Below are 27,481 nucleotides of genomic sequence, written 5' to 3'. Positions count from 1 at the left end.
TTGGAATGTTAAATAAAATAAATCTAAATCACATAGTGGCTAGATGATTCTCAAAAGTTTTGGTTTTCAGGTTTTAATATTCTTAAAAATTATTAAGGACTCCAATCTGCTGTATCTATTGCTATTTACTGTTTTGAAATTAATTGTTAAATGTTAATTAAAATACAATAATAAATCCATTACATGTTAACATAAATAACAAAATTTTATGAAAGTAAATAACTTCCAAGTTAAAGAAATCGTGAGAAGAATGACATTGTTTGGGAATTACCTGGCAGTCCAGTGGTTAGGACTTGGTGCTTTCACTGACTGGGTTCAATCCCTGGCCGGGGGGGAACTAAGATCCCACAAGCACGGCCAAAAACAAAAAAAAATGGCATTGTTTTATATTTTTGCAAATCTCTTTAACTTCTGGCTTAATAATTTTCATATGTATTTCTTATTTTCATATCTATTCTACATTCAATCTTTTGCAATATGTACTTGGAGAAAGGAGGAGTATTTTAATAGCTTGTTCAGGTAATTGTGGATATTCTTCTTTGATGTTACAACAAGTGGCAATTTCTTAAAAGTTAGTTGCAATGAGGAATCTGAAACCATGTCAATGAATGTTTTATACTTGATTACCTTAAAACCCATTGATCTGCTTTCACTTTGAATGAATCTTTTTACCGATTTTGTAACATGCATTGGTCATTTGAAAAATACTGGTTCACCAAATAATTCCCATCCTCCAAATGTTGATGCATTTTATACAGTATTAAAAAATCACATTCATTAGTATCACCACTACTTTTATGAGAAAAGTTTATAGTGAGCTATCAGCTCATGGAGGTGGATATTCCCAAAATTCTGTTTTTTGCATGGAAGCTGAAATTATAATTGATAATTGGCAGTAAATACTGCCAATTGTCTTCCTTGAAATGGCAGACTCTCTTTGTTCATTTTTTAAAATGAGAAATTACTTTTTACAATATGGACAAAGCAGTACAAGTTGAAAGGAAACATAATAAAAATTAAATTTATCAAGAATAGCCGTTTCCTCGTTGGTTGGAAGATTTGTAGTGAGTGGTGATTATATACCATTCAGACAATTCTGCATTGAATATAGAAACTTCTCACTATCCTGGGTATCCTTTATACCCAGGCCAGTTTCTGATTTACAGTAACCATCATTTGGGGTGGGGGGGCGCTGCAGTGGGTCTTCATTGCTGCCCACGGGCTTTCTCTATTTGCGGCGAGCAGGGGCTACTCTTTGTTGCAGTGGGTGGGCTTCTCATTGCCGTGGCTTCTCTTGTTGCGGAGCACGAGCTCTAGGCGCACGGGCTTCGGTAGTTGTGGCTCATGGGCTCTAGAGCGCAGGCTCAGTAGTTGTGGCACACGGGCTTAGTTGCTCCGCGGCATGTGGGACCTTCCTGGACCAGGGATCAAACCCGTGTCCCCTGCATTGGCAGGCAGATTCTTAACCATTGTGCCACCAGGGAAGTCCCAGTAACCACCCATTTAAATGACCATTTTGCATGCTCTTCAGACTTAATCTCCACCATTTATTACCTTTGATTTCATGTGTTTAGCAACAGTTTTGTTTTTTCTTTTACCCTAAATAACTGAGAGTTGGCTATATGCCTTTTACAGGGAATAAAAAATCTCTCCTACTCAGATGCTTTTTTTACTATGAGCTTTCACAAAGATTTAATAATGCCCAAATTATTAAGTGAAAAACTGTAATGATTTTAGACATAACTATACTTTTAAACAAAGTATGTAATCTGGCCAAGCTGATGACTTTGTTTAAAAAAAAACTCTAGGTGTTGCTGAGACACCTTCAACAGGTGCAGTGACGTCTCTGTTCATTTTTGAAAAAGTGTCTGCCATGTACCTGAGTCTCAGTATCCTTGGTTTATCTATTCATTTTTTGTTGTAATGTACTATTTCTACCCATGGTTGTTTCAAAGGGGTGAAATGCTGTTTTATTGATTCCTTAAGCTAGAAAGGCAGTAATGTGTTTCACATATTTCCAAAGTATTTTTCTGGAGATTGAAGGTGAGGGAACTATGGTTTAGGGCCAGAAACTTCCCAAATATCTGACTGTTTGTGTTAGATGAAGTAGAAAAGAAGTGCCTTATCAGATAGTCTGCTTTAGAAGTATCTTACATATATACAAGAGGTCTGCTAAAAACATACATACAAGAGGTCTTCTAAAAACATTTTACAGGCAGCTTTCCTTGTGTTTGAGTGACAGCTTCCCAAAAATTTGTGTTCCTATGCATAAAGATGTCTTTGGTGGACTTGGGGAAGAGGTTGCTAGAAGCAGCAAGAAAAGGCCAAGATGATGAAGTGAGAACATTGATGGCAAATGGTGCCCCATTCACCACAGACTGGGTAAGCTCTCTTAATTATTCCCAGCGTGCACTGTTACCAACCTTTTTCATAAAGGCTAAACAGTCTGTACTGATTTTTCTTCATTCTCTTTCTGCCTCAGTCTCCTTACAAGCATTTCATTTTCTTTGCCTCATCTGAATATGTGGTTTTCCTTTTCTTTTAGTTTCCAAATTGAAAGAATCTCCTGTGGATATATGGGTGGTAATTGTAAGATACTATATACTTGTGATTTTCTATAATTTTTTAAAAATTATTTATTTATTTTTGGGGCTTCCTTGGTGGCGCAATGGTTGGGAGGCCGCCTGCCGATGCAGGGGACACGGGTTCGTGACCTGGTCCGGGAGGATCCCACATGCCGCGGAATGGCTGGGCCCGTGAGCCATGGCCGCTGAGCCTGCGCGTCCGGAGCCTGTGCTCCGCAACGGGAGAGGCCACAACAGTGAGAGGCCCGCGTACCACAAAAAAAAAAAAAAAAAAAAAATTTATTTATTTTTGGCTGCATTGGGTCTTCGTTGCTGCTTGCGGTCTTTCTCTAGTTGCAGAGAGTGGGGGCTACTCTTTGTTGTGGTACGCAGGCTTCTCATTGCAGTGGCTTCTCTTGTTGCAGAGCATGGGCTCTAGTTGCGTGGGCTCTAGTAGTTATGGCCCATGGGCTTAGTTGCTCCGCGGCATGTGGGATCTTCCCGGACCAGGGATTGAACCTGTTTCCCCTGCATTGGCAGGCGGATTCTTAACCACTGCACCACCAGGGAAGCCCTATAATGTTTTAATTTTTAGAGTATTTTCTAAAGGTTTACTTCTCCCTGGAGTGTACTTGGGTTATAGGCTGTAATTAGCTAGAAATTAAACAAAATCAGTGTACTGAGTGCATTTCTAAACTAATGAAACTCCTTGTTTCCTTTTCTCTAAAATGTCCTCATTAATAAGGAATAGCCTAGCCATTTTATTTCCTTTACCACTGTTAAAAAACATTAAAGAGAAAGGTGTAATTTCATGAGTTCAGACAGTCAACTTGGAGAGCAGAGTGTCAGAAGATCCAGGTCCCGGTTATAACATGGGTTTGCTTAGTATTCATAGATTTTGTAAGCATTGCCTAATTTTAACAATTCGATAAGCACTGTCCTCTGTTCTGGGGTGATTAATTCATAAATTTAGAGGCCAGCAGTTTCTTAGCACTTCACAAAAAGGAAGAAAGGAAACCCATGAGATTAGCATTTCTATAAATAGGCCTGAAAAGAGCAATGTGAATTAAATCCAATCAGGTAAAGAGAGTGAATATATGAAAAGCAAAGAATAACAAAATAGGTTTTAAAATAGAGAGCATAACACGAAAAAGGAATAGATCTCTAGCCAAAATGGATGCTGATAGATAACTGTGATTAGTAACAAGACTTACTTTGAGATGATACAGACGTGCTTATTGCTATTGACACACCATTGCTATTTTTTTCTGCGGGGTGCGGGGGGGCACTTCATCTCATCAGTATTTTTGCTTAGCTTTACTGTGGTAACAAACTTCTCTTTCAACCAATTAAATTTGTACCCTAAATTTCACATGTAACTTTCTAGTCTCTGCCCTTTTCCTAGAATTGTTTTGAACTTGCCTATCCCTTCCCTTTATCCCTGACTCAGAATGCTCTTTTCTATCCATTTTTTTTAACCTTCTTCTAAGCCCTATTTAAAATCATACCCTTTATGGAATTTTACCTGGTAAGTCTACCTGACTTAAATCCATTATACTTAGCGCTTCTTTAATTGGTTGTATATTTATTTGTCCATTAGTGTATTAATTTTAATGAAATAATTTTTTCAGCTTATCTGTCCAGCCAGTTTCTCTCTCCAAGGACAGGAACCTAGGCGTCACCTGTTGTTCATTTGTATCCCTCCAGTAATGATTTAGGACTCTGCACACAGTTGATATTAAATGAGTATTATTTTCCCACAGCTTGGAACATCACCCCTCCACCTTGCAGCCCAGTATGGTCATTATTCCACAGCAGAAGTGCTCCTTCGAGCAGGCGTTAGCAGGGATGCCCGGACCAAAGTGGACAGGACCCCCTTGCACATGGCTGCAGCTGATGGACATGCACACATCGTGGAACTACTTGTTAGGGTAAAGCAAGAAGAGTGAGGGGGTCTATATTGTAAAAAAGACAAATACCTCCCTGTTTTTTTACTTCAACAGGTGGTAGGAAACTAGGTTGGGAAAGATTAAGTTTAGGACAGTTTATAGTATTGAATTGCATCTCTTTCAAGAGTCATCATGGCTATGAGGATTTTATTTTCTAAGTTTTTAAAGGCTAAACAAACTTTATTGAACTTTCTTCATTTTTCTTCTGCAGGTGTTCTCTGATCTTATGCCTATTTTTTCAGGCACTCAGCTCTCTTAATAAATGCAACAAAAATCTGTTCTTTTCCTCTTCCTCTCCCATCTGTTATAATTTCCAACTATGTCCTTAAAAGGTCCTCTCATTTAAGGCATTGTGTCTATGAGCATTCAGGAGAATTTGAATTCAGGAGACATGTTTTTCCCTTTGATATTTCTTAAACATTTCTAAATTTGAATATGTGTAATCTCTATGGAAATCCTCTGTATATGGTGATGGGATATTGTACCTGTGCTACTGTAACCAGTGTCTCTTTGAAAAAAATTACTTTTCTATGACAGAATGGTGCAGATGTGAATGCCAAGGACATGCTGAAGATGACAGCTTTGCACTGGGCCACAGAGCACCACCATCGAGATGTTGTAGAGCTACTTATCAAATATGGAGCTGATGTCCATGCTTTCAGCAAGTTTGATAAATCTGCCTTTGACATAGCCCTGGAGAAAAACAATGCTGAGATTCTGGTCATCCTTCAGGTCCTGTTCTTTTTATACACCACAGTATACTTCAGTTGAAGTTAAGGATTTTTTGTAGGAGCTGAATCAAAACTGAATTTTCTCTATCTTATCAAAGTAATACTTCCATTATGTCTCAATCTTGTGACTCAGTGTCATTAGTATCTTTAAAAAAATAATAATATTCTATAAAGCCCTGAATTATTCATGGTGATTGAAGAACAATGTTGTGGCCAGTACAAAAATAAGTTTTTATTTGGCTTTAGAATGTTTTTTCTCCATGAAAATTTCCCTTTCTAATTAAACTTGACTTGGGATAATATTAAAAACCTCTTTATGTTTTATGAATATACATCATAGTACATAGCTCTAAAGCATATTGAGTCATAAGGAAGCCATCTCAAAATTAAAACTCAGCTGTGATGATATCATCCATTGATTTCCTAAGCCAGCACTGGTATATCAGGAAATAACAGGATGAGAGATACAAAGATTAGTAGGACATAGCCCTGTCCTTGGAGTGTTTACAGTATGATGAAGGTAAAGACAAGATATAAAGCATTACAGTACTATGGTGGTAAACAGATACCTAGTAAGTATTACAGGAGGGAGTATTGATAATGCTTAAGGCAAGGATTAAAGTATATGTAGGCTCTGAACTGAGTTTTGAAGGAGTAGTAGGCAGAGGTGTGAGAAGATGATATTCTAGGCTAGAAAAAGCAAATCAAAGACAGAGGTGGGAAAGGACATGGAATATTCAGGAAAGAGTAAGTAGTTCTGTGACCAGAGATTGGGCAAGAGAAGCAGAGTTTGGGAGTGGCAGGAGCTAAGGCTTGAGAGGCTGAGTTCTGAACATAGGGTTGTTAGATGGCATGCAAAAGAGTATGGACTATTGGGCTTCCCTGGTGGTGCAGTGGTTGAGAGTCTGCCTGCCGATGTAGGGGACGCAGGTTCGTGCCCAGGTCCGGGAAGATCCCACGTGCCGCGGAGCAGCTGGGCCCGTGAACCATGGCCGCTGAGCCTCCATGTCTGGACCTCAACAGGAGAGGCCACAACAGTGAGAGGCCTGCATACCGCAAAAAAAAAAAAAAAAAAAAAAAAGTATGGACTATTTTGTGGGCAAGGGGGATCCAATAGAAGCTTTTAAGTAGAGAATTGATATGATAAGATTTTTTAAAACGATGATTGTTTGGAGTATGGTACAGACTTGAGAGAGAAGACACTTAATGCTGAAGACCTTCATTAGGCCAGGCAAGAGCCAATGAAGGCTTGAATTAAGGAAGTGATAATGGAGGGTAAAGAAGGAATTTTACAGTAATCAGAGAATGGATAATCTGTTTCAATTGAAGCTCTTAGCAAGGGGATAATTATATGTAAAAAAATAACCATTTCTACTGTATTATCAGAGGTTGGTTGGTTTTTTCTGACATATGGTTCCCTATAGACTGGTTATTCTCTTCAACTTTCAATTCCTTGTTTAGAGCCCTTTTATAATTTGACTTTTTTTTAGTAGTGATCATGTTTGTAGAAAACTGCTTATGAAAGTAAAAAAATAAAATAAAGATAAGCATCTTTATACCGAAATTGTGCAGATATCTCTAGAAGCAGAAGTGCAGCATATGGAACTAGACTTTAAAATCCGGCACTCATTTATTTGCTTGTTATATATTCTCTTAGGGATTTCTTCAATGGCAGAATGGAATAAGTAGTTGGACAAAACTCTGGAGAATATTGTTCTGTGTAGATTCTCTGCAGGGATCTCCAGCTAGCACATTGTCTTGTACATAATTGATCATAGAATATTAGTGCTGGAAATTACTTTTTAGGCCACCCCCTTTATTTTTCAAATTAAAAACCAATATCCAGAGAGGTTAAGTGAATTGTCTAGAAGTTTTTGCAAATAATAACGCCTTTTTTTTTTTCTAAAGTAGAGATAAGCTTGGGAAAGCAATCTAATGTCTCTGTTGCCCTGGTTTGAGAAAAAACAGTCGTCTTAATGAGAACTGTGAGGTCCCTGGGACATTGTGCACCGGAACTAGTTCTGCTTGACAGAGCATTGTAGGGGGGCTGTTCAGTAACTGTATAACTAAGGCTGGTTAGTAAGTGTTCTGACTTTGAAATATCTTGCATTGTTTTATAGGAAGCAATGCAGAATCAGGTGAATGCTAATCCTGAGAGAGCCAACCCTGTGACTATGGGTACCCCATTCATCTTCACGTCAGGAGAAGTTGTCAACCTCGCAAGCCTTGTTTCTTCAGCCAGCACCAAAACAACCTCAGGTAATGTTCTGATAATGTGACATTTATCTTAGACTTAAAATGAACAGAATTACAGGTTTTCTTATGAGATGAATAGGTACCCTGTCTGATACCCACTCCTTTATTAAAACATTCCTCAAATGGAAGATTTATAATAGATTTAAAAGCTAATGCACTGGGCTTCCCTGGTGGCACGGTGGTTGAGAGTCCGCCTGCCGATGCAGGGGACGCGGGTTCGTGCCCCGGTCCGGGAGGATCCCACATGCCACAGAGCGGCTGGGCCCATGAGCCGTGGCCGCTGAGCCTGCGCGTCCGGAGCCTGTGCTCCGCAATGGGAGAGGCCACAACAGTGAGAGGCCCACGTACATCTAAAAAAAAAAAAAAAAAAAAGCTAATGCACTTATTCTTTCTAAGGGAAGGGAAAATCATACATTGGGATTGTACATAAGTGTTTACTGTGTTAAAAGTAAAATATTCTACAGATTAATCTGTTGAAGGGTTATGTCTGACCCCTAAATGAAAATATACGGGTGCTTTAATATGGTACTGCTAAGAAAAATAGTTAAATATTTATAGTCTAAGGCAGTAACAAAGCAGAATAAACATAAATGGTTGTTGGAATGCTGATATATATAAGAGGTACATGTGATTATTTGACTAAAGTGTAAGAGTCTTGATTTGTTCTTGAGAACATATGTAACAACAAAATAGCAAAGAAAAGCACTTGGTGTTGATCTTTTGAGACTTGTATGTTTTTAACAAAAATATCTATCTAAAAAGGAGCAAATCCACTTTGCTGTACAGCAGAAACTAAAACAACATTATAAATCAACTATACTCTAATAAAAATTTTTTAAAAATAAAAATAAAAAGGAGCAAATTGAGTTTATTTTCAACATCTCCTTACAAATACTTGTTTTACAATGAAGGAACTTGTGTCCTCATTTAAATAAATTTTCCTACTGACTCTTGGTTTCTTTTTCTGTTTCTGACTTTCATTTAAAAATACACAACTGTATTCATAGTTAAGTTTGTAAAATATCAAAGGAAGATCTTGAATGAGGTATTATTATTAAGAGGCATTGTAAAATAGAAAGAACACACTATACATAGAATTTTGCATTCAGAACTGCTTTCAAATACTGATTTATTACTTGGCTAAGATGCTTGACCTTGGAAAAATTACTTCTCTAAGCCTTCTGTACTCATATATAAAATTGGGATATAATAATCTACTTTATGAGGTTGTTGTGAGACTTAGATTTTGTGTTTCAGTACCCACTTTATAGCAGGGCTTCAGTAATAGCTAATGTTAAGTGGAAATACAACTTCTCAGTGAAGGTTGAGTCCATCATGCCCACAAGGGGGCAGTAGTGACCTTCATTTTATAACTATCAACTGTTGTTTAAAATCACTGTTAATCAGAATATTCACAGCCATTTGGATTTGTTGTGGTTCAGGCCTCACTGATTAGAACAAGTGCTTTTTTAATCCAAAAGTTTTTAGAAGCCAATAAAGTTATATGTTCACAGACACATATTGAATAAAAAGAGCTAGAGTTAAGTCTTTAGTCTAACTACTGAAATTCTGCAGATTCTTATCTGGAATGATAAGCAAAGTTGAAGACATTCAGGATAGAGATTCTTAGTCTTGATTCCCATGGACCTATATCATGCTTGTCGTGTTGCTTTTGGCAAACCTACTCTTCTTTCTCTCTTCTGTATGTTGACAACGGCAAATTGAAATTGCTAAACCGTCACATAATTAGAGCTGATCTCTCCAGTGTCATCTTACTCATGAAGCAGTTCTACCTAGCTATTCCCCTTTAGGGAATTGGCCTATCTGATGCTTAATCAGTGCAGATAAAAGAAAGGGAAAAGTTATAAGACAAATTCAGATTGTGTTATTGAACTGGATTAAAGGATTTTCTTTTCCTGAATGGTGGGGTAGGCCTCTTGTTTCCCATCATCCAGTAATATTTTTAAGAATTAACTGGAAAGACCTTAAAAAAAAAAAACAATTAACTGAAAGTATCATAGGATTATCATTTTGGTGGATTTTTTTTTTTTTTTTTTTTTTTTTTTGCTACACCCCACATCATGTGGGATCTTAGTTCCCCGACCAGGGATTGAACCCATGCCTCCTGCATTGGAAGCCCGGAGTCATAACCACTGGACTGCCAGGAAAGTCCTTGGTGGATATTTTTGATACCAAAATCCAGATTATAAAGTTTGCTTTCAATTTTCCATTTGTGACTTAAAGATATCAGTCATCAGTGCCACCATCAAACTGCAGTGATTTGGGAAGGCAGACTAATTTAAACATTAATCAGAGCAAAACAAAGTTATGAAGATGAATTTCCTGTTTCTGTAGAATCATAAGATGCACTCCAAAGTCAAATATAAATTGCCTTATATTGGTTCATAAAGGGTACAGGCTTTGGAATCTAATAATTAGGTTCTAATCTGGGCTCTGACATTTACTAGCTGCATGACCCTGGGCAAGTTACTTAATTTTTCTGGATCTAGTTTGCTGAGGTTGCCTAGCCAACCATAGCACACTACCCTAAATCCTGGTCTGAAGAGCTTATTTATTTATATAAGCCACATTCTGAATAGGTAAAAAGTTGTCACTAACAATGCCATTTCCCTTCCAAAAACAACAGCAACCATGCACATTTCACTTTATTTGATGTGGGGTCTTATATTAACGAGAATGAAGGAATTAACATTATTTAACAATAAAGTACTTTATTTTCCTAGAACTACCTGGGATAAGTCTAAAGAGGTAATTTGCATCATCTCTTCAGTTTCAACTGTATATGTCAGAATACTAAACCTAATTTGTCACATATGTTCTTCATTTTGCTATTGAGGGGAAGTTGGGTGAGTCATTATGTTTGAATCGAAGGGAGAGCACCCTTAGGTTGGAACCATTTTATGCTAAGAAGTATATAATGCCTTTCTCATGAAGCAGTTCTACCCAGGTATTCTCCTTTAGCTTGGTGGCCTACCTGATGTTTGTCCTAGAACTTTAATTATAACAGCCTTGCTTGTGTGTGTGTCTGTGTGTGTATGTGTGTGTTTTAACTAATAACAGCCTCTTTTTTTTATTGTTAGTGACTTACTGTCACATATATTCCAACCTCCATGAGGCATATATCTAAAAATTGCTTATTCCTTGTTTGTTTCATCTGTGAGTTTTATGTCAGCACTTGGTACGATAGTCTGAGTGATAAGAAAAACATGAACTAAGCAGGAAAATTAGGGTATAGGCTATAGCTGAATCTTGCTCTTACTGAAGTCATTAGATAGACACAGGCTCCTTTCTAGAGGTCAAGCACTGTGTTCTACTCAGACCATTTGGTTCCCTGAGTATTTCATGAGAAATTAAAATAAGGATATTATTACTATCTCTACCCTTATCTTCACTCCCATAGTCATCACCCAAAAGCTTTGATTAAGATAGTTTGCAGCTATGTGTATTATACAAGTAATCCACCTTTTTATGGAAAAATCTTCTGAAATTTAAATTTATAAACCAGTTAAACTAACTAGATTAATCATATCAGAAAAGGACTTTAAGTTTTTTTTAAGTACTTTATAGATAATTGACTTTTTTTAAGCATAGTAGTGGGAGAACTTTAGGGCTTCCCTGGTGGCGCAGTGGTTAGGTATCCGCCTGCCAATGCAGGGGACATGGGTTCAAGCCCTGATCCAGGAAGATCCCACATGCTGCCGAACACCTAAGCCCATGAGCCACAACTACTGAGCCTGCGCTCTAGAGGCCTCGAGCCACAACTGCTGAGCCCGCGTGTCACAACTACTGAAGCCTGCACACCTAGAGCCCATGCTCCGCATCAAGAGAAGCCACCACAATGAGAAGCCTGTGCACCACAACAAAGTGTAACCCCCATTTGCCACAACTAGAGAAAGCCTGCGTGCAGCAGTGAAGACCCAATGCAGCCAAAAATAAAATAAATGAAATTAAGAAAAAAAAAGAGCGCATTTAAAAAGAAAATAGGGCTTCCCTGGTGGCGCAGTGGTTGAGAGTCCGCCTGCCGATGCAGGGGACATGGGTTCGTGTCCCGGTCCGGGAAGATCCCACATGCCGCAGAGCGGCTGGGCCCGTGAGCCATGGCCACGGAGCCTGCGCGTCTGGAGCCTGTGCTCCGCAACAGGAGAGGCCACAACAGCGAGAGGCCTGCGTACCGCAAAAAAAAAAAAGAAAAGAAAAGAAAAGAAGTGTATCAGTCACATTTCAGTCAGGTGACAAAGCTACATATGGTGTAGTTTTACTATATGTAATTTTATTGTACATATAAAATAAATATATTTTATTATACATATATAATAATATATATATTATAAGTATATAATTTATAAGCTTATAAACTTAATTTATAAACACTTTTTAGTAACAATGGAGTAACTACTATGAGGAGAGGAGAACTCAGGAATAGCCAGTAAGGGGAGCAGCCACTACTTCTGTATGACAAAACTTAATCTCATGCCAGATGACAAGAAATATTTATGGGGTCCAGCTTCAGTATCACAAGATACGGCAAAGAAGGGTGGATTTGCAGCCAAGAAGCAATTAATTCACAACTGGTACAATAAGTATCTCTGAAATTATAGTGAAAGAGGGAAATGAAATTCATGTTATAAAAGTTTGATTTATGCAAAACTGTTGAGTAATACTTTCAGTTCATAAAGTTAGGAGTGCCTATTGCCAGATCTAATACACTTCCCTCTTGGAACTTAGCTGTAAGGATATCACACAGATACAAGAGAAAAAGATTATGAACAAATTGTTTTTGAAAAGCACATCATGACTTAACTAAAGTAGGTAAAGTAGGTAATTGTTTAGCCTTTGACATTCAATATGTGAAACTTCACGTTTTTAATGTCTTTGCACTTGAGGTCAGTCCTAGTCTTCTCACCTCTCTAGCTGATGAATAGAAGTAGCATGGTTGAATAAAGCCCAGGAGGGGCCTATTCCCTCAACACTGCTTAGTTTGGGGTGAGGCATGCTTCGTACCCTTACTGCCTGGTGCCAAGGAGAGCTCTGCATAGCCAGCCTAGGGAGTGGGTGGCACTCTTGGTCTGTTAGCTACTGGTGCTCAGCATTGGCAATGCCAAGAGAATGATCAAATGAAGGGAATGTAGTGTGGCCCTATACCAAGCATATTACCTTAATCCACTTTAAAGAGAAGACTTTAAACCTTAAGAGTTTTAACACCATGATAATTGGTTTTTGTAAGTTTGCATTAGAGAGCAAGATTAAGCACATTAGAGTGAAAAGCTGAGGTTTTGATTTAATAAGCCATTTTTAGTTCATCTCAATTCATTCTCTCCGCTGGACCTCATTTGCCTTTTTTACCGAAATAGGTGACCCCCATGCCTCCTCAACAGTACACTTCTCAAATTCTACCACCTCAGTGCTGGCCACCCTTGCAGCTCTTGCTGAGGCATCAGCCCCCCTCTGCAACTCACACAGAGCCACAGGTAGGTAAGGGATATCTGCTGGGTGAATCACCATTTCTTCTTTTGCTTTTGAATCTCCAGCAGATTTAATTTGCATGAAATGTTAAAGAATTATGGTTAGAGACAGCTAGGATAAAGGGATGTAGAGTCATTGAGCATCAGAAAGAAAAATCGCTAAGCGATATAATCAGTCAGCTGAATAATATCAGAGAATAACTAAGTTATTCCTTTGTACTTTTGCAGCTTCAAGTTTGTTTATCCTGACTCCAGTTGCATCAGATTGAAATGTTTAGTCTTATATTAGCAGAGTTTTGGAAATACTCTATGTTATGCTTTGTCTGATGCTATCATAGAATGATTCAAAATAGCAGCCTAAATGTCTTGTATTAAAGCATCAAAATACATGGGACTGCTACCTGGCTCATTGTTATATTCTTTGTACCTCAGGTTGGCTTGCTTCTATTTTCACTGGAGATGTTATTTTGGCATTTCCAGTGGATTTGTGAAGACACATTCTGTATAGTGCCCTTCTTATTTTAAAACAGAAAGGTTTCAGGTCACTTAGCCCAAGCTAGTGACCCACAGGGAAAAGGCTTAAGGCTTCATATAGGTAGGGGACAAATAGTCATAGGTAGGGCTAAATAGTCATTTAGGAATCTTTCTGGAAACCTCTGGCAGTCTGCTCCATCATAAATGAAAGCAGATTGTTGATTTCTTTCTGCCGTTGACACTTGGATGCTGAGAACATTCCTCCAATCCTATTTTTCCAACTGACAACAATCATAAAGATCTCTACTCAGATGTGTATGAGTGAACAGCATGGCAGAGGAAAAAGCAATGTATTAAACTTGTGCTTGTTATTCTTTTGATTTGTTCTTTGATGTTGGATAAATCATTTAACTTCTCCAGGTCTCAGTCTCCTAATTTCTGACATGATGGTTGGATTAGATTACCTGTCAGGGTCCTTTCAGCTATAACATTTAACTGTTCTTCGTTTCTAAGAGGTGTGGATGCTCTATTTCCACTGAACTGCCTGAATGTGTCTCATATGGGTAGTCCCTACCCCACTTATTGCAAAGTTCTACTTGTGACTCTTCAGATATAGAAATTTCATAGTGGTAGGAGCTGTTTCCCCTAATAGTTATTGGGGATACTGACTAACCAAACTGAAAATCTTTATTCAACATGATACATGTAAAGCTCTTAGAAAGGTACCTGGCACATAGTATCATTGCTGTTAATGTTATTGTTGATCTGTCAGATGAGAGAAGCCATCTACTGTTTTTGTCTATCAGACTTCTTCAATGTTTTGACTTCTTGACATATTATTTTGTTAATTCACTATTAAATGCCTTTATTTCTTATAGAAATAGATCTCTATAGTTATTTTTCTAAGCTCTCTAAAGTTGTTTAGACTTTCAAGATGCTTTCTGAAAAAGGAGTTCTGAGATCAAATATGTTTGGGAAACTCAACATATCTTATTTTATATTAGAGAGTCACAATGCTCATTAGTCTGTTAGGGTCTCTGATACTTCCTACAAAATAAACACAAAAATTTAAGCATATTTAAACGAGCATTTTGAAAATGTATTTGTACATAGAACCTATCTTTAGTGAAAGCTAACATGTCAATGAAGACATTTTACTTATTTATTTATTTTTATTTTTGGCTGCATTGGGTCTTCGTTGCTGCACGCGGGCTTTCTCTAGTTGCAGCGAGCGGGGGCTGCTCTTCGTTGGGGTGCACGGGCTACTTACTGTGGTGGCCTCTCTTGCTGCGGAGCACGGGCTCTAGGCGTGCGGGCTTCAGTAGTTGTGGCACGTGGGCTCAGTAGTTGTGGCACACAGGCTTAGTTGCTCCATGGCATGTGGGATCCTCCTGGACCAGGGCTCGAACCCGTGTTCCCTGCATTGGCAGGCAGATTCTTAACCACTGCGCTACCAGGGAAGTCCCTGAAGACATTTTAGAAAGTACTGTTCTAATGCATTCCCTGTTTTCTTTCTTTTTAAAAAAAATTTTTAAATTTATTTTTATTTATTTTATTTTCGGCTGTGTTAGGTCTATCATTGCTATGTGCGGGCTTTCTCTAGTTGTGGCGAGCGGGGGCTACTTTTCATTGCGGTGCACGGGCTTCTCATCGCGGTGGCTTCTCGTTGCGGACTACGGGCTCTAGGCTCGCAGGCTTCAGTAGTTGTGGCACACAGGCTCAGTAGTTGTGGTGCACAGGCTTAGTTGCTCCACAGCATGTGGGATCTTCCCAGGCTTGAACCCATCTCCCCTGCATTAGCAGGCGGATTCTTAACCACTGCGCCACCAGGGAAGCCCTCCCTGTTTTCTTTTCGCCTCTGACTTAGCATTGTTTACAGGAGCTTGCTTTTGTGAACTGTGTTGAATCTAACTTTTTTTTTCAAGTTTTTCTATCCCTGATATTATCAGTTTTAAGGGGGCTGAAATTACTGTACTTCTATTTTTTTTAAAGCTGAAATGTTATGTTTCCTTTTGTCATCTGTAGCTAATTCAGAGGAAATCATAGAAGGAAATTCTGTTGACTCATCAATCCAGCAAGTGGTGGGGAGTGGAGGCCAGAGGGTCATCACCATAGTGACTGATGGAGTCCCTCTGGGTAATATCCAAACTGCAATCCCTACTGGAGGCATTGGCCAGCCATTTATTGTAACTATGCAAGATGGACAGCAAGGTGAGTTATCCCATTTAAACAATTGTTTATTAAAAGATACTTTAGACACTCAACACACCTCTAAAAATGAGGCATTAGGGGGACTTCCCTGGCGGTCCAGTGGTTAAGACTCCGCACTTCCAGTGCAGGGGGCGTGGGTTCGATCCCTGGTTGGGGAACTAAGATCCCACAGGCCACATGGTATGGCCAAAAAAAAAAAAAAAAAAATGAGGCATTAGGGCAAGTAGTGGGAATGGGAGAAAGCCAGATGCCAGATGGGACAAAGAAGCTCTGAAAAAGGAAAAGAAACAGAAGCCAGGCTGGCAAAGGCTATTTCTCCTCATATATATAAAATCTGTGAGTAAAACCAATAATCTGGTAGAAAAAAGAGCAAATAATGTCAACTAGTAGTTCACAGAAAAGAAAATAGGAAAAAAATAGGAAAATACGTTCAACCTACTTCTTTCATGCAAGAGAAATATAAATAAACACTGCAGCAAGATACCATTAAAGCACTATATTGTCAAGGGTACGAGGAAACAGGCAATCTTATAAATCACTGGTGAGAGTGTAAATTACTGCATCCTCTGAAGAGCAAATTGTCAATATGTATCAGTATTGAAGATGCATATACCTTTTGGCTAAAAAGTTATTTTTCTATGAATTTATATTCACACACACAGAAATGACATATATACTAAATTATTCATTACAGCATTATTTGTAATCATCAGAGATTACAAAGAACCTAAGTAGAAGTCATTAAGGAACTGGATAAATAAATTATGATACACACCACCCATGCAATGGAATACTATGCAGCTATAAAAAAAACAATGAGGAAGATTCTTGTATGCAAGTATGGTCTGATCTCCAAAATATATTAAGTGACAAGAGCAAGATGCAGGGGTGTGTAGAGTATGCTACATTTGTATTTTTAAAAAAGGGAAATATATGTATATTTGCTAATATGTTCATAGACTTAGACTATCTCTGGAAGAACATTCAGAAATAACATTGATAACATTGGTTCCCTTGTAGCAGGGCACCTGGGTAGCTAGGGATGGATAGGAAAGACTATCTCTGGAAGAACATTCAGAAATAACACTGATAACATTGGTTCCCTTGTGGCAGGGCACCTGGGTAGCTAGGGATGGATAGGAAGCTTTTCAATGTATATGCTTTTATAGCTTTTAATCTTTGAACCATGTGAATGTATTACATATTTTAAAAATACATAAGTAAATTTTTTTTGAAAAAAGAAAGAAACTAATCGTTACAACTTCATTTCTCAGAAATACTGAAGGTTGAAGAAGGAGGGTTGGTATAATTACCTTTTGTGTCATCAAAATTTTGATTTGGCCTAAATAATTATGGGGATTTTATAATTTTCAAATTATTTGAATTGATGGATCTTTGCAGTATGGGAAGAAACAGTAGAAATTAAACCTTTATAATTCGGGCTTTGGTATCATAAGTTCTTGGAGCTTATTTGAAAATATACCACTGAAATTTTTGTGGACATGATTATCATTTAAAGTTTTGGGGGGCTCATTGAGTAAGTGAGAGCCTCTGCTTGTAATGGAGTTAAATAAATGAGAACGAAGTTGTTTTAAGGAAAAAAATAAAATTTGAGGTTTTGCATAGATAAACTACACTACTTTTTAAAAAAAATTTTTTTTAAATTACTTATTAAAAAAACATTATTTATTTGTTTATTTTTTTTTGGCTGTGTTGGGTCTTTGTTGCTGCATGAGGACTTTCTCTAGTTGCAGCTAGCGGGGGCTACTTTTTTTTTTTTTTTTTTTTACGGTACGCGGGCCTCTCACTGTTGTGGCCTCTCCCGTTGCAGAGCACAGGCTCCAGACGCGCAGGCTCAGCGGCCACGGCTCGCAGGCCTAGACGCTCCGCGGCATGTGGGATCTTCCCGGATCGGGGCACGAACCCGTGTCCCCTGCATCGGCAGGCGGACTCTCAACCACTGCACCACCAGGGAAGCCCTGTCGGGGGCTACTTTTTGTTGCAGTGTGCAGGGTTTCTCATTGAGCCCGGAGCACGGGCTCTAGGTGCACGGGCTCAATAGTTGTAGCTCATGGGCTCTAGAGTGCAGGCTCAGTAGTTGTGGTGCACTGGCTTAGTTGCTCCGTGGCATTTGGGATCGTTCCTGACCAGGCCTCAGACCCGTGTCCCCTGCCTTGACAGGCGGATTCTTAACCACTGCGCCACCTGGGAAGTCCACTACACTACTTTTTACAGATGCATTTAACCAGGCCCAAAGAAGGAGAGCTGAAATTTTGTTAATTAATTGTAAGAAATTTTTAATCCCAGACAGAATTTCCATTTCCACTTAGCAGATATCCAAGATGCTTTCTACTGCTATCAGTTGATGAGTGTTCAAGGAATACAAGCTAATGTTAAAATCAACCAAACCAAATAACTAGGTAAATCTGCTTTAAACAAAAATCACAATGCAACCTAAAACCTAAGTATAATTTTAACTTTTTATTTTAAGATAATCATATATTCATTCATGTATAGTTGTAAGAAATAATACAGAAAGATCCCATATACCTATCACCCAGTTTCCCCCAATGGTAACATTTTTTATAACTCTAGTACAATATTACAGACAGGAAATTGACATTGGTACAATCCACCAACCTTATTGAGATTTTTTCCAGTTTTATATGCATTCATTTGTGAGTTTGTGTTCTATGCAATTTAATGCATCAACACCACCAAAGTTGAGATACAAAACAGTTCCATCACCGAGATTCCTTTTGCTACTCTGTATTCCTTGTGTTGTAGCCACTTCCCTTCCCACCTCATTCCTAACCACTGGCAACCACTAACTAATTCATCTGTTCTCTATCTTTATATTTTTGTCATTTCAAGAATGTTATATAAATGGAATCATACAGTATATAGCCTTTTGACACTGGCTTTTTTCTCTTAGCATAATTTCCTTAAGGTCTATCCAAGTTGATGTTTGTATCAATAGTTCATTTCTTTTTATTGCTGAGTAGTATTCCATGGTATAGATGTACCATAGTTTGGTTAACCATTTACCTACTTAATCTGTCTCCAGGTTTTGGCTATATCTGAGTAAAGCTGTTATGATCAATCGTGTACAGGTTGTATGGGAACATAAGTTTTCAATTTTCTGGGGTAAATGTCCAAAAGTAAAATTTCCGGGTCATATGGTAAATGCATGTTTACTTTTGTAAAACACTGCCAAACTATTTTCTACAGTGACTGTACCATTTTACATTTCCACCAGCAATTTATGAATAATCCAGTTTCCCACATTCTTGCCAGCGTTTGGTGTTATCACTATTTTTTTTTAAATTTTAGCCATTCGGATAGGTGTGTAGTGCATCATGTGTGTTGTGTGCATATGTGTGTTGACCCTTTTCTCACTTATCTATGAGAAGAGAAATAGTTAAATTAGACACAGCTAATGGCAAACTGCTTTCATGAAAGGTTTCTCAAAATTCTTATTTAAGATATCAGACCTACTTTAGATAAGTTATTCCTGCAGAATTGTAAGCTAAGTGGTCACAGCTTCTGATCTACAGTCAGACATTTCTATATAAAAGCCTCAGAGTTGGGTCTTAACTGCATGGCTTCCAAACCTGCAAATCTTCACCCTTCCTTTCTGAGGTCTTCTTAGTGCTTCTAATCTTTTTGGTTTCTCTCTGTAAAGCCATGCCTTGCCTATTGATTCTAAAATCCAAAGAGATATGAACAGTGAGATATCAGAGAATATATTTCAGTTTAGATGATTTTTTTTTTGGCTGCGTTGGGTCTTCATTGCTGTGCGCAGGCTTTCTCTAGTTGCGGTGAGCAGGGGTTACTCTTCGTTGCGGTGCACAGGTTTCTCATTGCGGTGGCTTCTCTTGTTGCAGAGCACGGGCTCTAGGTGGACGGGCTTCAGTAGTTGTGGCTCACAGGCTCTAGAGCGCAGGCTCAGTAGTTGTGGAGCACGGGCTTAGTTGCTCCACGGCATGTGGGATGTTCCCAGACCAGGGCTTGAACCCGTGTCCCCTGCATTGGCAGGTAGATTCTTAACCACTGTGCCACCAGGGAAGCCCTATATTTTAGTTTATTGTCTGATTCAAAGTAAGCAAAGTCTCTTTATTTTACTATGTATTCATCACCTCCAATTGGTGTCCTTTGGCTTATAGTTTTAACTGTACCTGCTGGTCAGGTTGCAGAGGAGACTGTCATTGAAGAAGAGGCAGAAGAAGCAGAGAAATTGCCACTGACTAAGAAACCAAGGATAGAAGAGATGACAGACAGTGTGGAGGAAAGCAAGGTAATGTTTTTAGCAGTGGTGGAGAGAAGAGAAGGCAAAGATTCAAAAGCCAGAACTTTCAAGGCCCATACCCTTCTTTTTTGTCTACTCTCAGGAATTCTTACCTGTGGCGGTTTACTTTTACAGGAAGGCACTGAAAGAGAGCTACTTCAGCAGCAACTCCAGGAGGCTAATCGAAGAGCCCAGGAATACCGACACCAGCTCCTAAAGAAAGAGCAGGAGGCAGAACAGTACCGCCTCAAGCTAGAGGCCATGGCCCGACAACAGCCCAATGGAGTTGATTTCACCATGGTTGAAGAGGTGGCTGAGGTAGATGCTGTAGTAGTTACAGAGGGGGAGATGGAGGAGAGAGAGACAGAAGTGACTGGGGCAGTAGGGACCACAGAGCCTCATACTGGAGTTTCCATGGAAACTGTTTCAACTTAATGTGCAAGGGCCACAGCTTGTGCTGTGTCTATCTTTTTCCTCTTTTTAAAAGAAAATACAAAGGACAAACATTGTATAAAAATTAAGAATGTCCTAAAGAAGAAAACTATAGCAGGGTACAGAGTTTGGGCTCAGGAAGGCTCTCTATGCAACTGGAAAATTCAAAGCCAAATTTAGGGAACAAGTCTTCTGAGGGACCAAAAGAATAAGGACCAAATTTCTCAGCTCACTTCATTGCTTGAAGCATAGAGGTAAAAGAATGCTGGATGTTGCAGATTGATTGTTTTTTAAATAACTGACTTTCTATGAAAAGATTTTAAAATAATATTCCTAATATGGACACACCCAGAGCCTTTAATATTATAGTTGTACCATCAAGTGACCTGAAACTGCCTTAGATTTATGATGTGTACCTGTTAGAGGAGAAACCTAATTGGAAGGAGGGATTAGATGCAAGTTTTGGGGAAGAGAAAGAAATATATTCCACTTCCAAAGGAGTAGGCAGGCACTTCTTACTATCCTGAGTTAATTTCACTGAAAAGAAATGTGTGATTGCCTGACTAAATTTGCATCCATTGTGTGTCCATAGCTCAGATGCCAGTTTAAGAAACTGAAATAGAATTTTTAAAAACTGGAAAGGAGACAAGTGTATATAAATCCAAAATCCTCCAGGCTGTGCCTCTACAATGCTGGAAAGTGGCCAGAAAGAGGCTCGTGGGGTTAGGAAACAATCTGGTCCTGAGATACCAACTTTGCTCTGGCTGGATTTTATGAAATCGCAATCAGGAGGGTAGTCTGTTGTCAGAACAACTTGCTTCCAACCATTTATTTATGTAATACCAAGCTTTAATATCAACTTTTTAATTTTATAAAACTTTGTTGAGTTTTCTAAGTGTGCCTTTCTGTGGAACTTACATGGTATCCTCTCATATGCAAGAAAAGACAGGGGGAGAGATGAATGCTGAGGATGTTGTAGAGCTTTCTCCATCTGATTTGGGTTGAGTAAATTGCTCTATTTCCTTAAGGTTGGGCCTTGTGCAGAGCTTTTGTGCCTTATAGTTGCTCAGTGTGTGCTGGCAAAGGGAGTGAGAACTACCAGTGCCGTAATGTAAGGAACCAAAGATTCTGACCAGATGCTTCGTCACCTGACTCTCTTCTCTCCCACTATGCCTGCTCCCTTTGCCTATATACTTTTGAAAGTGTTTCATTGCTGGGATTTCTTGGAGTTTTTTTAAAAAAGGGAATACGGATGGAGAGAGAGGGGTTATGGAGAGGTCATCATCCTGGACTTGCTTGCTTGCTTTGTTGTAAATTAAAAGCAACCAGAGGGAGCTGTGCCAAGTAAACATTTGAATGACTGTTTAGAATATGGTTTTCTTAATTAGCAATCATGGGGAAAACATACATTTTTAATTTGGAATAAAATGTGACAGTTAACATGGTTCTGTTTACCTTGATTAGTGAAGTAATTTGCTGCAGTTTTCCAGAGGTGCAGAATCATTTGGGGCTTAAAATAGACTGAAAACGTAACTCCCCAAACCAAATTTAACAAACAGAATTGGCTATTAGAGGTTTATAGACAAAAATATCAGTTTTGAAATTAATCTTGGCTACGGGCCAGCATAGCTAGGTTTTCTCCATGGACCAAGTACTAAGCACTTCCCAGATGATCAGAGATTAGTCTGCACTGTTGGGGATGATGGAGAAATGCAGTGGAGCAGCCTAGGTAAGGGAGAGGGTAAAATTGTGGTATCTGCTGTCAAGTCGTCCTATTTCTGTTTGCAATATTTTTCCTTTTTCTGAGTCCCTTTGTGAATCAGGTGCTAACAATAAGCTGCTATTGTGTGCCATTTCAAAGCTTTAGCTTAACTATAGAGGGACCAAGTGTTATTTTAGATGTGTTTTGTGTGTGTTCTTGGTGCATACATTGACTTTAATTCCTTCTTTTATTCTTTCCTGTTCAGGGAGTGGAGGTTAACTGTGTAGAAAATATGCAGGCCCAACCACCTCACTCTCTGAGGTAGCTTCTTATTGAGGGTGGGGAGTTTCCATCCAACACTCTCTTCTGAGCATACAGAGTACCTACTGTTTGGGGGAACTGTTTAGAGTTTCTTATTATTCTGTTTTTGTAAGAGCCTATCATTCCCACCCAGTAAAATATCTAATACAGCCCAAGTCATTTTTGATGCTGGGCTCTCTGAGATAGGGAGTTAAAGGGGGGGTTGGGATAGGGGGAGAGAGGAGGGAAATGTCTAGAAAGGGGTGGGTAGCAAAAGGGCATTTGTTTTTATTTACTTGGAATAGACCTTTTAGCATCCCAGAGAAGGGCTTGATCTCTAATTGTATTGCCATAGAGAGAATGGTAGGTCAGGATCCCTTGAAGTAGTTAGATTAAATATTAAAGACATGAATGGCCGTACCATTGTATGATTTTGCATATTTTTCTGGATCAGCCGTGGAAGTTGGAAAAATGTTCCCAAATCTTCTGGGTTTGGGGATTCCAACTGGCTTATTGGTAAGGTTGGATTACAGAGAATCAAACAGACAAGTGGTTCAGAGATGGTACTTGAGCAGGAGAAACCTGAAGCCTAGGATGATTGCCTACTTTAAAATAAAGCTGCTTTAATAATATCAGTATTAATATAGGAATATTAGACCCTACATTTACATTTTGGTTTTAAGCTTTCCCCTAAAAAGGAGAAAGAAATAAATCTTAATATTTCTGTTCTTGTTCCTGGTTTCAGGGAAATTACTTACAAATGTATAAATGTACATTCCCTTCCTATCACTACCTCTGTGGGATCCCTTAATTGTAATGCCAGAGTTGAGGTCTCTTAATTGAAATATGGGAGAACTTGGCTTTAGGTTTTCTGTATATTGAACTCAGCACCTTAAAAGATGTTCTTTTTCTCTGTCAGATCTGTGTTTCATAATTTTTGCCTTTGCCTCTCCCCCTTTTTCAGCCTTAGCACTGCATTATTAAATGTTTGTGTCTGCTCAGTAATATTAGAAATCTGTGGCATGCAAAATGACTTTTTTTATATTGCTGTAAAAGAAATGAATTTAACAGAGGGCTTTCCAGTTGAAGTTAGGTATTTTGTGACCAGGGCATTTTTAACACCCCTTTGCTGCACGTATATATTGTGTACATTTATAAACACATATGAATTTTCCCACTTTTCTCTTTGTTTATTTGAGGTTCAAATCTAAAGTACCTGGTAAAAGCTGAAAATATTTTTATTTCATTAAAAACATTAGAGAGCGTTTCTTTCAATTGAGTAAAGACACTGAGGAAGAAAAAGCAAGCATTTCTTTGGCCCTTTTTCCGAGGCATGCTCAACTGGCAGTAATAAGAAACCTGAGGAGTGAGGCCCTAGGGAGAGCTAGTACCAAGCTTTGCAGAGATTTCTTTAGCATACAGTGTGATGACATTGGTAAACTGAAAGATTCAGAGCAGGGTCAGGGGTAGAGATGGAGCTGCCTTTCCACAGAGCAAACCTCCTTTCAGCTCCTATGGTAGCTGTTTTGACTGGCATTTGTATAATTTCTTACACCTCTGAAAAGGAAAGAAACCCTAGATAAAGTTCCATGGCAGAAGGAGCAGACATTCTATACATCTGCTTCCCAGTTTAGGCATCTCGGCCTTTTAAGGAATGATCATTTTGAGAAAGACTTCTGTGGCTCTTTTCCTAACAAACAACATTATAGACCCTCAGAGCTAGAAGACATGAGGCATGTAGTGAACTATTCCCAGAAGTTTAATATTGAGTGGGAATCGGTTTTTGTCCAGATTTGTTGGAGAATGGCCTCCTGTTCTCTACTTGTTATATAGACATCTCTGTATGGCCAGAAAAGGAGCTTTAGAATGGAATACATTTTAAGACCGCCTATGTGCTGCTCTAGGCTCTTATCTATTTCCACTTTATGTGATATTTTCCCCTTCTGAGTTAGTACTCTATTTCCCATGCCAGTATATTTAACAAGAGACCAGGAGCAAGAAGGATGTAAATTCAAATTAAGTAGCTTTGAACCTCTGGTGCTGCCTTTTTTTTTTTTTTTTAAGGCTCTCTTAAGATTAGGAGGTGGGGTGATATCCCTAGACTCCAGACTACTACATAGCAATTTGGCTTGTTAATGGCAGGAAATTGTGATTCCCTGTCTCTCTCCTCCCCTTTCCCCTCTAACTACTTCTGCCTCTGTGACCCCATTGTTCTTATCTCACTGAGTCTTTCCCAGGCACTAGAATTTAATTAATAGGTCATTTCTAATCTATGCGCCTTGTCTTTCCTCCTTCTGTCCCCTCCTTCCCTACCACATATTTTCTGTTTATTCTTAAGTGATTTGTTTCTGAGAATTAATCTAGGTCATACCCTATATCTTGTGCTTCCTAGTTGGTCTCAGGCATCTTGCTCTATCAACAGTAATGATAGCAGCAGCTCCCTTCTCTGGCTTTGCCCTGTGTACTGTCCTTCTGCCAAGGCCATTTGTGTTGGGGGGGAGCAGAGACAGGGTAGGTGGGGTGCCTAGCTTCTTCTCAAAACATCTTCAGTTTTTTGGGTTGTCTGACAGCTTTATGTACAGTATGTTTTAAGAAAACTTAAGTATAATTCTCTTTTTTATTTAGGATTTTAATTAAATAGGGTTTGATTCCGATGAGCAAGTTTGTGTGTGTGTGTGTGTGAGCATTTGTGTGTATGTACACCTATACAGATCTATATTATATATACAATTTTTGTACTATCATTTAAAATAAAAAAATGTTTCTTACTAAAATGCCAAAGTCTTACCATTTCAGGTGTCATTGAAATTTTTTTTCCATCTCCTGGGCAAAAATTGTATCTACTACCTGGTCACAGATAATCCTTAAGAGCAAGTTTTCCCCGTCCTACTGAGCTAATGAGGGTGGAGCAGTGGGAGGGTGGTTTTGGTGGGGGGAGCATCTTCTTTCCCCTCTTTGGTGCCTCTTCTGACCCATTCACACTCTCTACCTTTTCCTTATCTAGCTACTCCTCAGCTGGTATTCTTAAGAGGCAGAGCAAGTTGAGGTAAGAACTGAAGTGAGAATGGAGAGAACTTTTGACTGGCTTATTAATTTACATCTTCTTTCCTTCTTTTATCCCCCACTCCATTCCCTAAAAGCAAACAACCAAGAGAGGAGAATAGTAGCTGAAGTAAATGATTCTGTGCCTTGTGTGGGAGTTAAGTCAATGCCAAGATAAGGGGCAGGGTACGGGAAGAACATCAGGCCCAGGGAGGCTTGGACATAGTGCATTTGCTCTGCTGGCTTCTAAGCTACTCTTAGTTGATAAGGTGCTTGTTGTTATCTCAGTCTAATTCAGCACATATTTATTAAGTAAATATGCGTAGCAGTCTGGTCGTGGCGCAATCCCTGTTGATAGCCAGGGTTGAACGGACCCACTTGGCTGGCTACTTGGGTGTTCCCGTCTAGTGTATAGTGTTCTCAAAAGCTGGTCCATCGGCAATAAAGATGCCTTTCTCAGATAAAGGAGGGTAGGGCTTCCCTGGTGGAGCAGTGGTTAAGAATCCACCTGCCAGTGCAGGGGACACGGGTTCGAGCCCTGGTCCGGGAAGATCCCACATGCCGCGGAGCAACTAAGCCTGTGCGCCACAACTACCGAGCCTGCACTCTAGAGCCCGCGCACCACAACTAATGTAGCCCGCGTGTCTAGAGTCCCTGCTCCGCAACAAGAGAAGCCACCGCAATGAGAAGCCTGCGCACTGCAAAGAAGAGTAGCCCCCGCTCGCCGCAACTAGAGAAAGCCCGCGTGCAGCAACGAAGACCCAACACAGACAAAAAATAAATAAAATTAATAAATTTAAAATAAATAAATAAATAGGGTAAAACCAAAGTCAAGGACATATAAGTATCAGTGTTCAACATTAGAATCTCCAGGTAAGCTCTCAAAGTCAGTATTTAGGAAATTGAACGCTTACCATGTACTAGGTTGCATGTGGATAATTGCTTTTTGGTAAACAGTACTGTGTACATATTAACTATAAGGTGCATCTGGCAGGTACCTCATAAATGTATATATGGTCTTTGCTCTGCCGAGAGAAAAAGAGCAGGAACTCAAAAAGCCTTGAGAAGCAAAGAACTGAAAGTGTTGAATTAAAATCCTAGCGAGAGGGTTTCCCTGGTGGTGTAGTGGTTAAGAATCCGCCTGCCAAGGCAGGGGACACGGGTTCGAGCCCTGGTCCAGGAAAATTCCACATGCCGTGGAGCAACTAAGCCTGTGCGCCACAACTACTGAGCCTGCGCTCTAGAGCCCAGGAGCCACAACTACTGAGCCCACGTGCCACAACTACTGAAACCTGCGCGCCTAGAGCCCGTGCTCCACAACAAAAGAAGCCACCTCAATGAGAAGCCCGCGCACCGCAACGAAGAGTAGCCCCCACTCACCACAACTAGAGAAAGCCCGCATGCGGCAACAAAGACCCAGTGCAGCCAAAAATAAAAAAAAAATCCTAGTGAGAAAAATCATCAGGCATATGGGAAAGTTGGAAGGAAATTGGAGAGATAGGAACCTAGAGTTCTCTGAAGGGTAAATATTCTTAAATGATGGAAAAAACCATGAACTAGGGCAACTTGCCTAAGATTTTCTCTCTCTGTGAAAGTGAGCCCTCTACTCCAAGATCAGTAGGTAGAAAATACAAGAGAAGGTTGAAGTGGGAGCAGCCTAGTGATAATTACACCTATGTAGGAGTTTCTGCAAGATGTCTGATAGCTAACAGTAAGTTTAGACTATAGGGGACCCCTGAGCCAGGTGTGGGGCTGCACTCTGCTACCATAAACAGTCCTAAAGTTTAAGAAAGTTCTTACTGTAAAGTAAAATGATATTTTAGAGAGAGGCCAATATCATAAATAATAACATGCTTTTAGTTTGTGCTACGTGTCCGTCAATGAGCTAGGAACTTTGCATGCACACAAACATACCTATCTTGCAAGGTGTGTATTATCTTCATTATGTAGATATTAAAAAACAGGCTGTGACTTTGCCCCAAGTCCCTCAGCTTAAAAAAATTTTTTTCTTTCTAAAACTACAGTTTCTACATAGAGTTAGTAGTGTTT

At 39.3% G+C, this 27,481-nt stretch overlaps 1 protein-coding gene across 9 annotated transcripts in view; it reads left to right on the top strand.

Annotated features, from left to right (window-relative positions):
• The window catches only part of GABPB2 (GA binding protein transcription factor subunit beta 2), a 31,368-nt gene that overhangs the window by 2,355 nt on the left and 1,532 nt on the right, over positions 1 to 27,481 (top strand). The window contains exons 2-10 of one of the 9 annotated variants that reach the window (XM_033415629.2): positions 2,275 to 2,382; positions 4,328 to 4,495; positions 5,051 to 5,245; positions 7,365 to 7,503; positions 12,873 to 12,989; positions 15,483 to 15,668; positions 19,835 to 19,965; positions 20,092 to 20,274; positions 25,395 to 25,436. In XM_033415629.2, the coding sequence (XP_033271520.1) occupies positions 2,275 to 2,382; positions 4,328 to 4,495; positions 5,051 to 5,245; positions 7,365 to 7,503; positions 12,873 to 12,989; positions 15,483 to 15,668; positions 19,835 to 19,965; positions 20,092 to 20,274; positions 25,395 to 25,418 (1,251 nt within the window). In that variant the 3' untranslated portion in view covers positions 25,419 to 25,436. Of the gene's footprint in view, positions 1 to 2,215; positions 2,383 to 4,327; positions 4,496 to 5,050; positions 5,246 to 7,364; positions 7,504 to 12,872; positions 12,990 to 15,482; positions 15,669 to 19,834; positions 19,966 to 20,059; positions 25,181 to 25,394; positions 25,437 to 27,481 lie in introns of those variants that run through there. The other 8 variants (XR_007469930.1, XM_033415628.2, XM_004285177.4 and 5 more) reach the window with 8 other exon arrangements.

This window comes from Orcinus orca, chromosome 1, assembly GCF_937001465.1.
Source record: "Orcinus orca chromosome 1, mOrcOrc1.1, whole genome shotgun sequence".
Taxonomy (NCBI): Eukaryota; Metazoa; Chordata; class Mammalia; order Artiodactyla; family Delphinidae; genus Orcinus; species Orcinus orca.
Note: the sequence above shows the minus strand (reverse complement) of the source record. Positions and strands in the feature narration are given on the sequence as shown.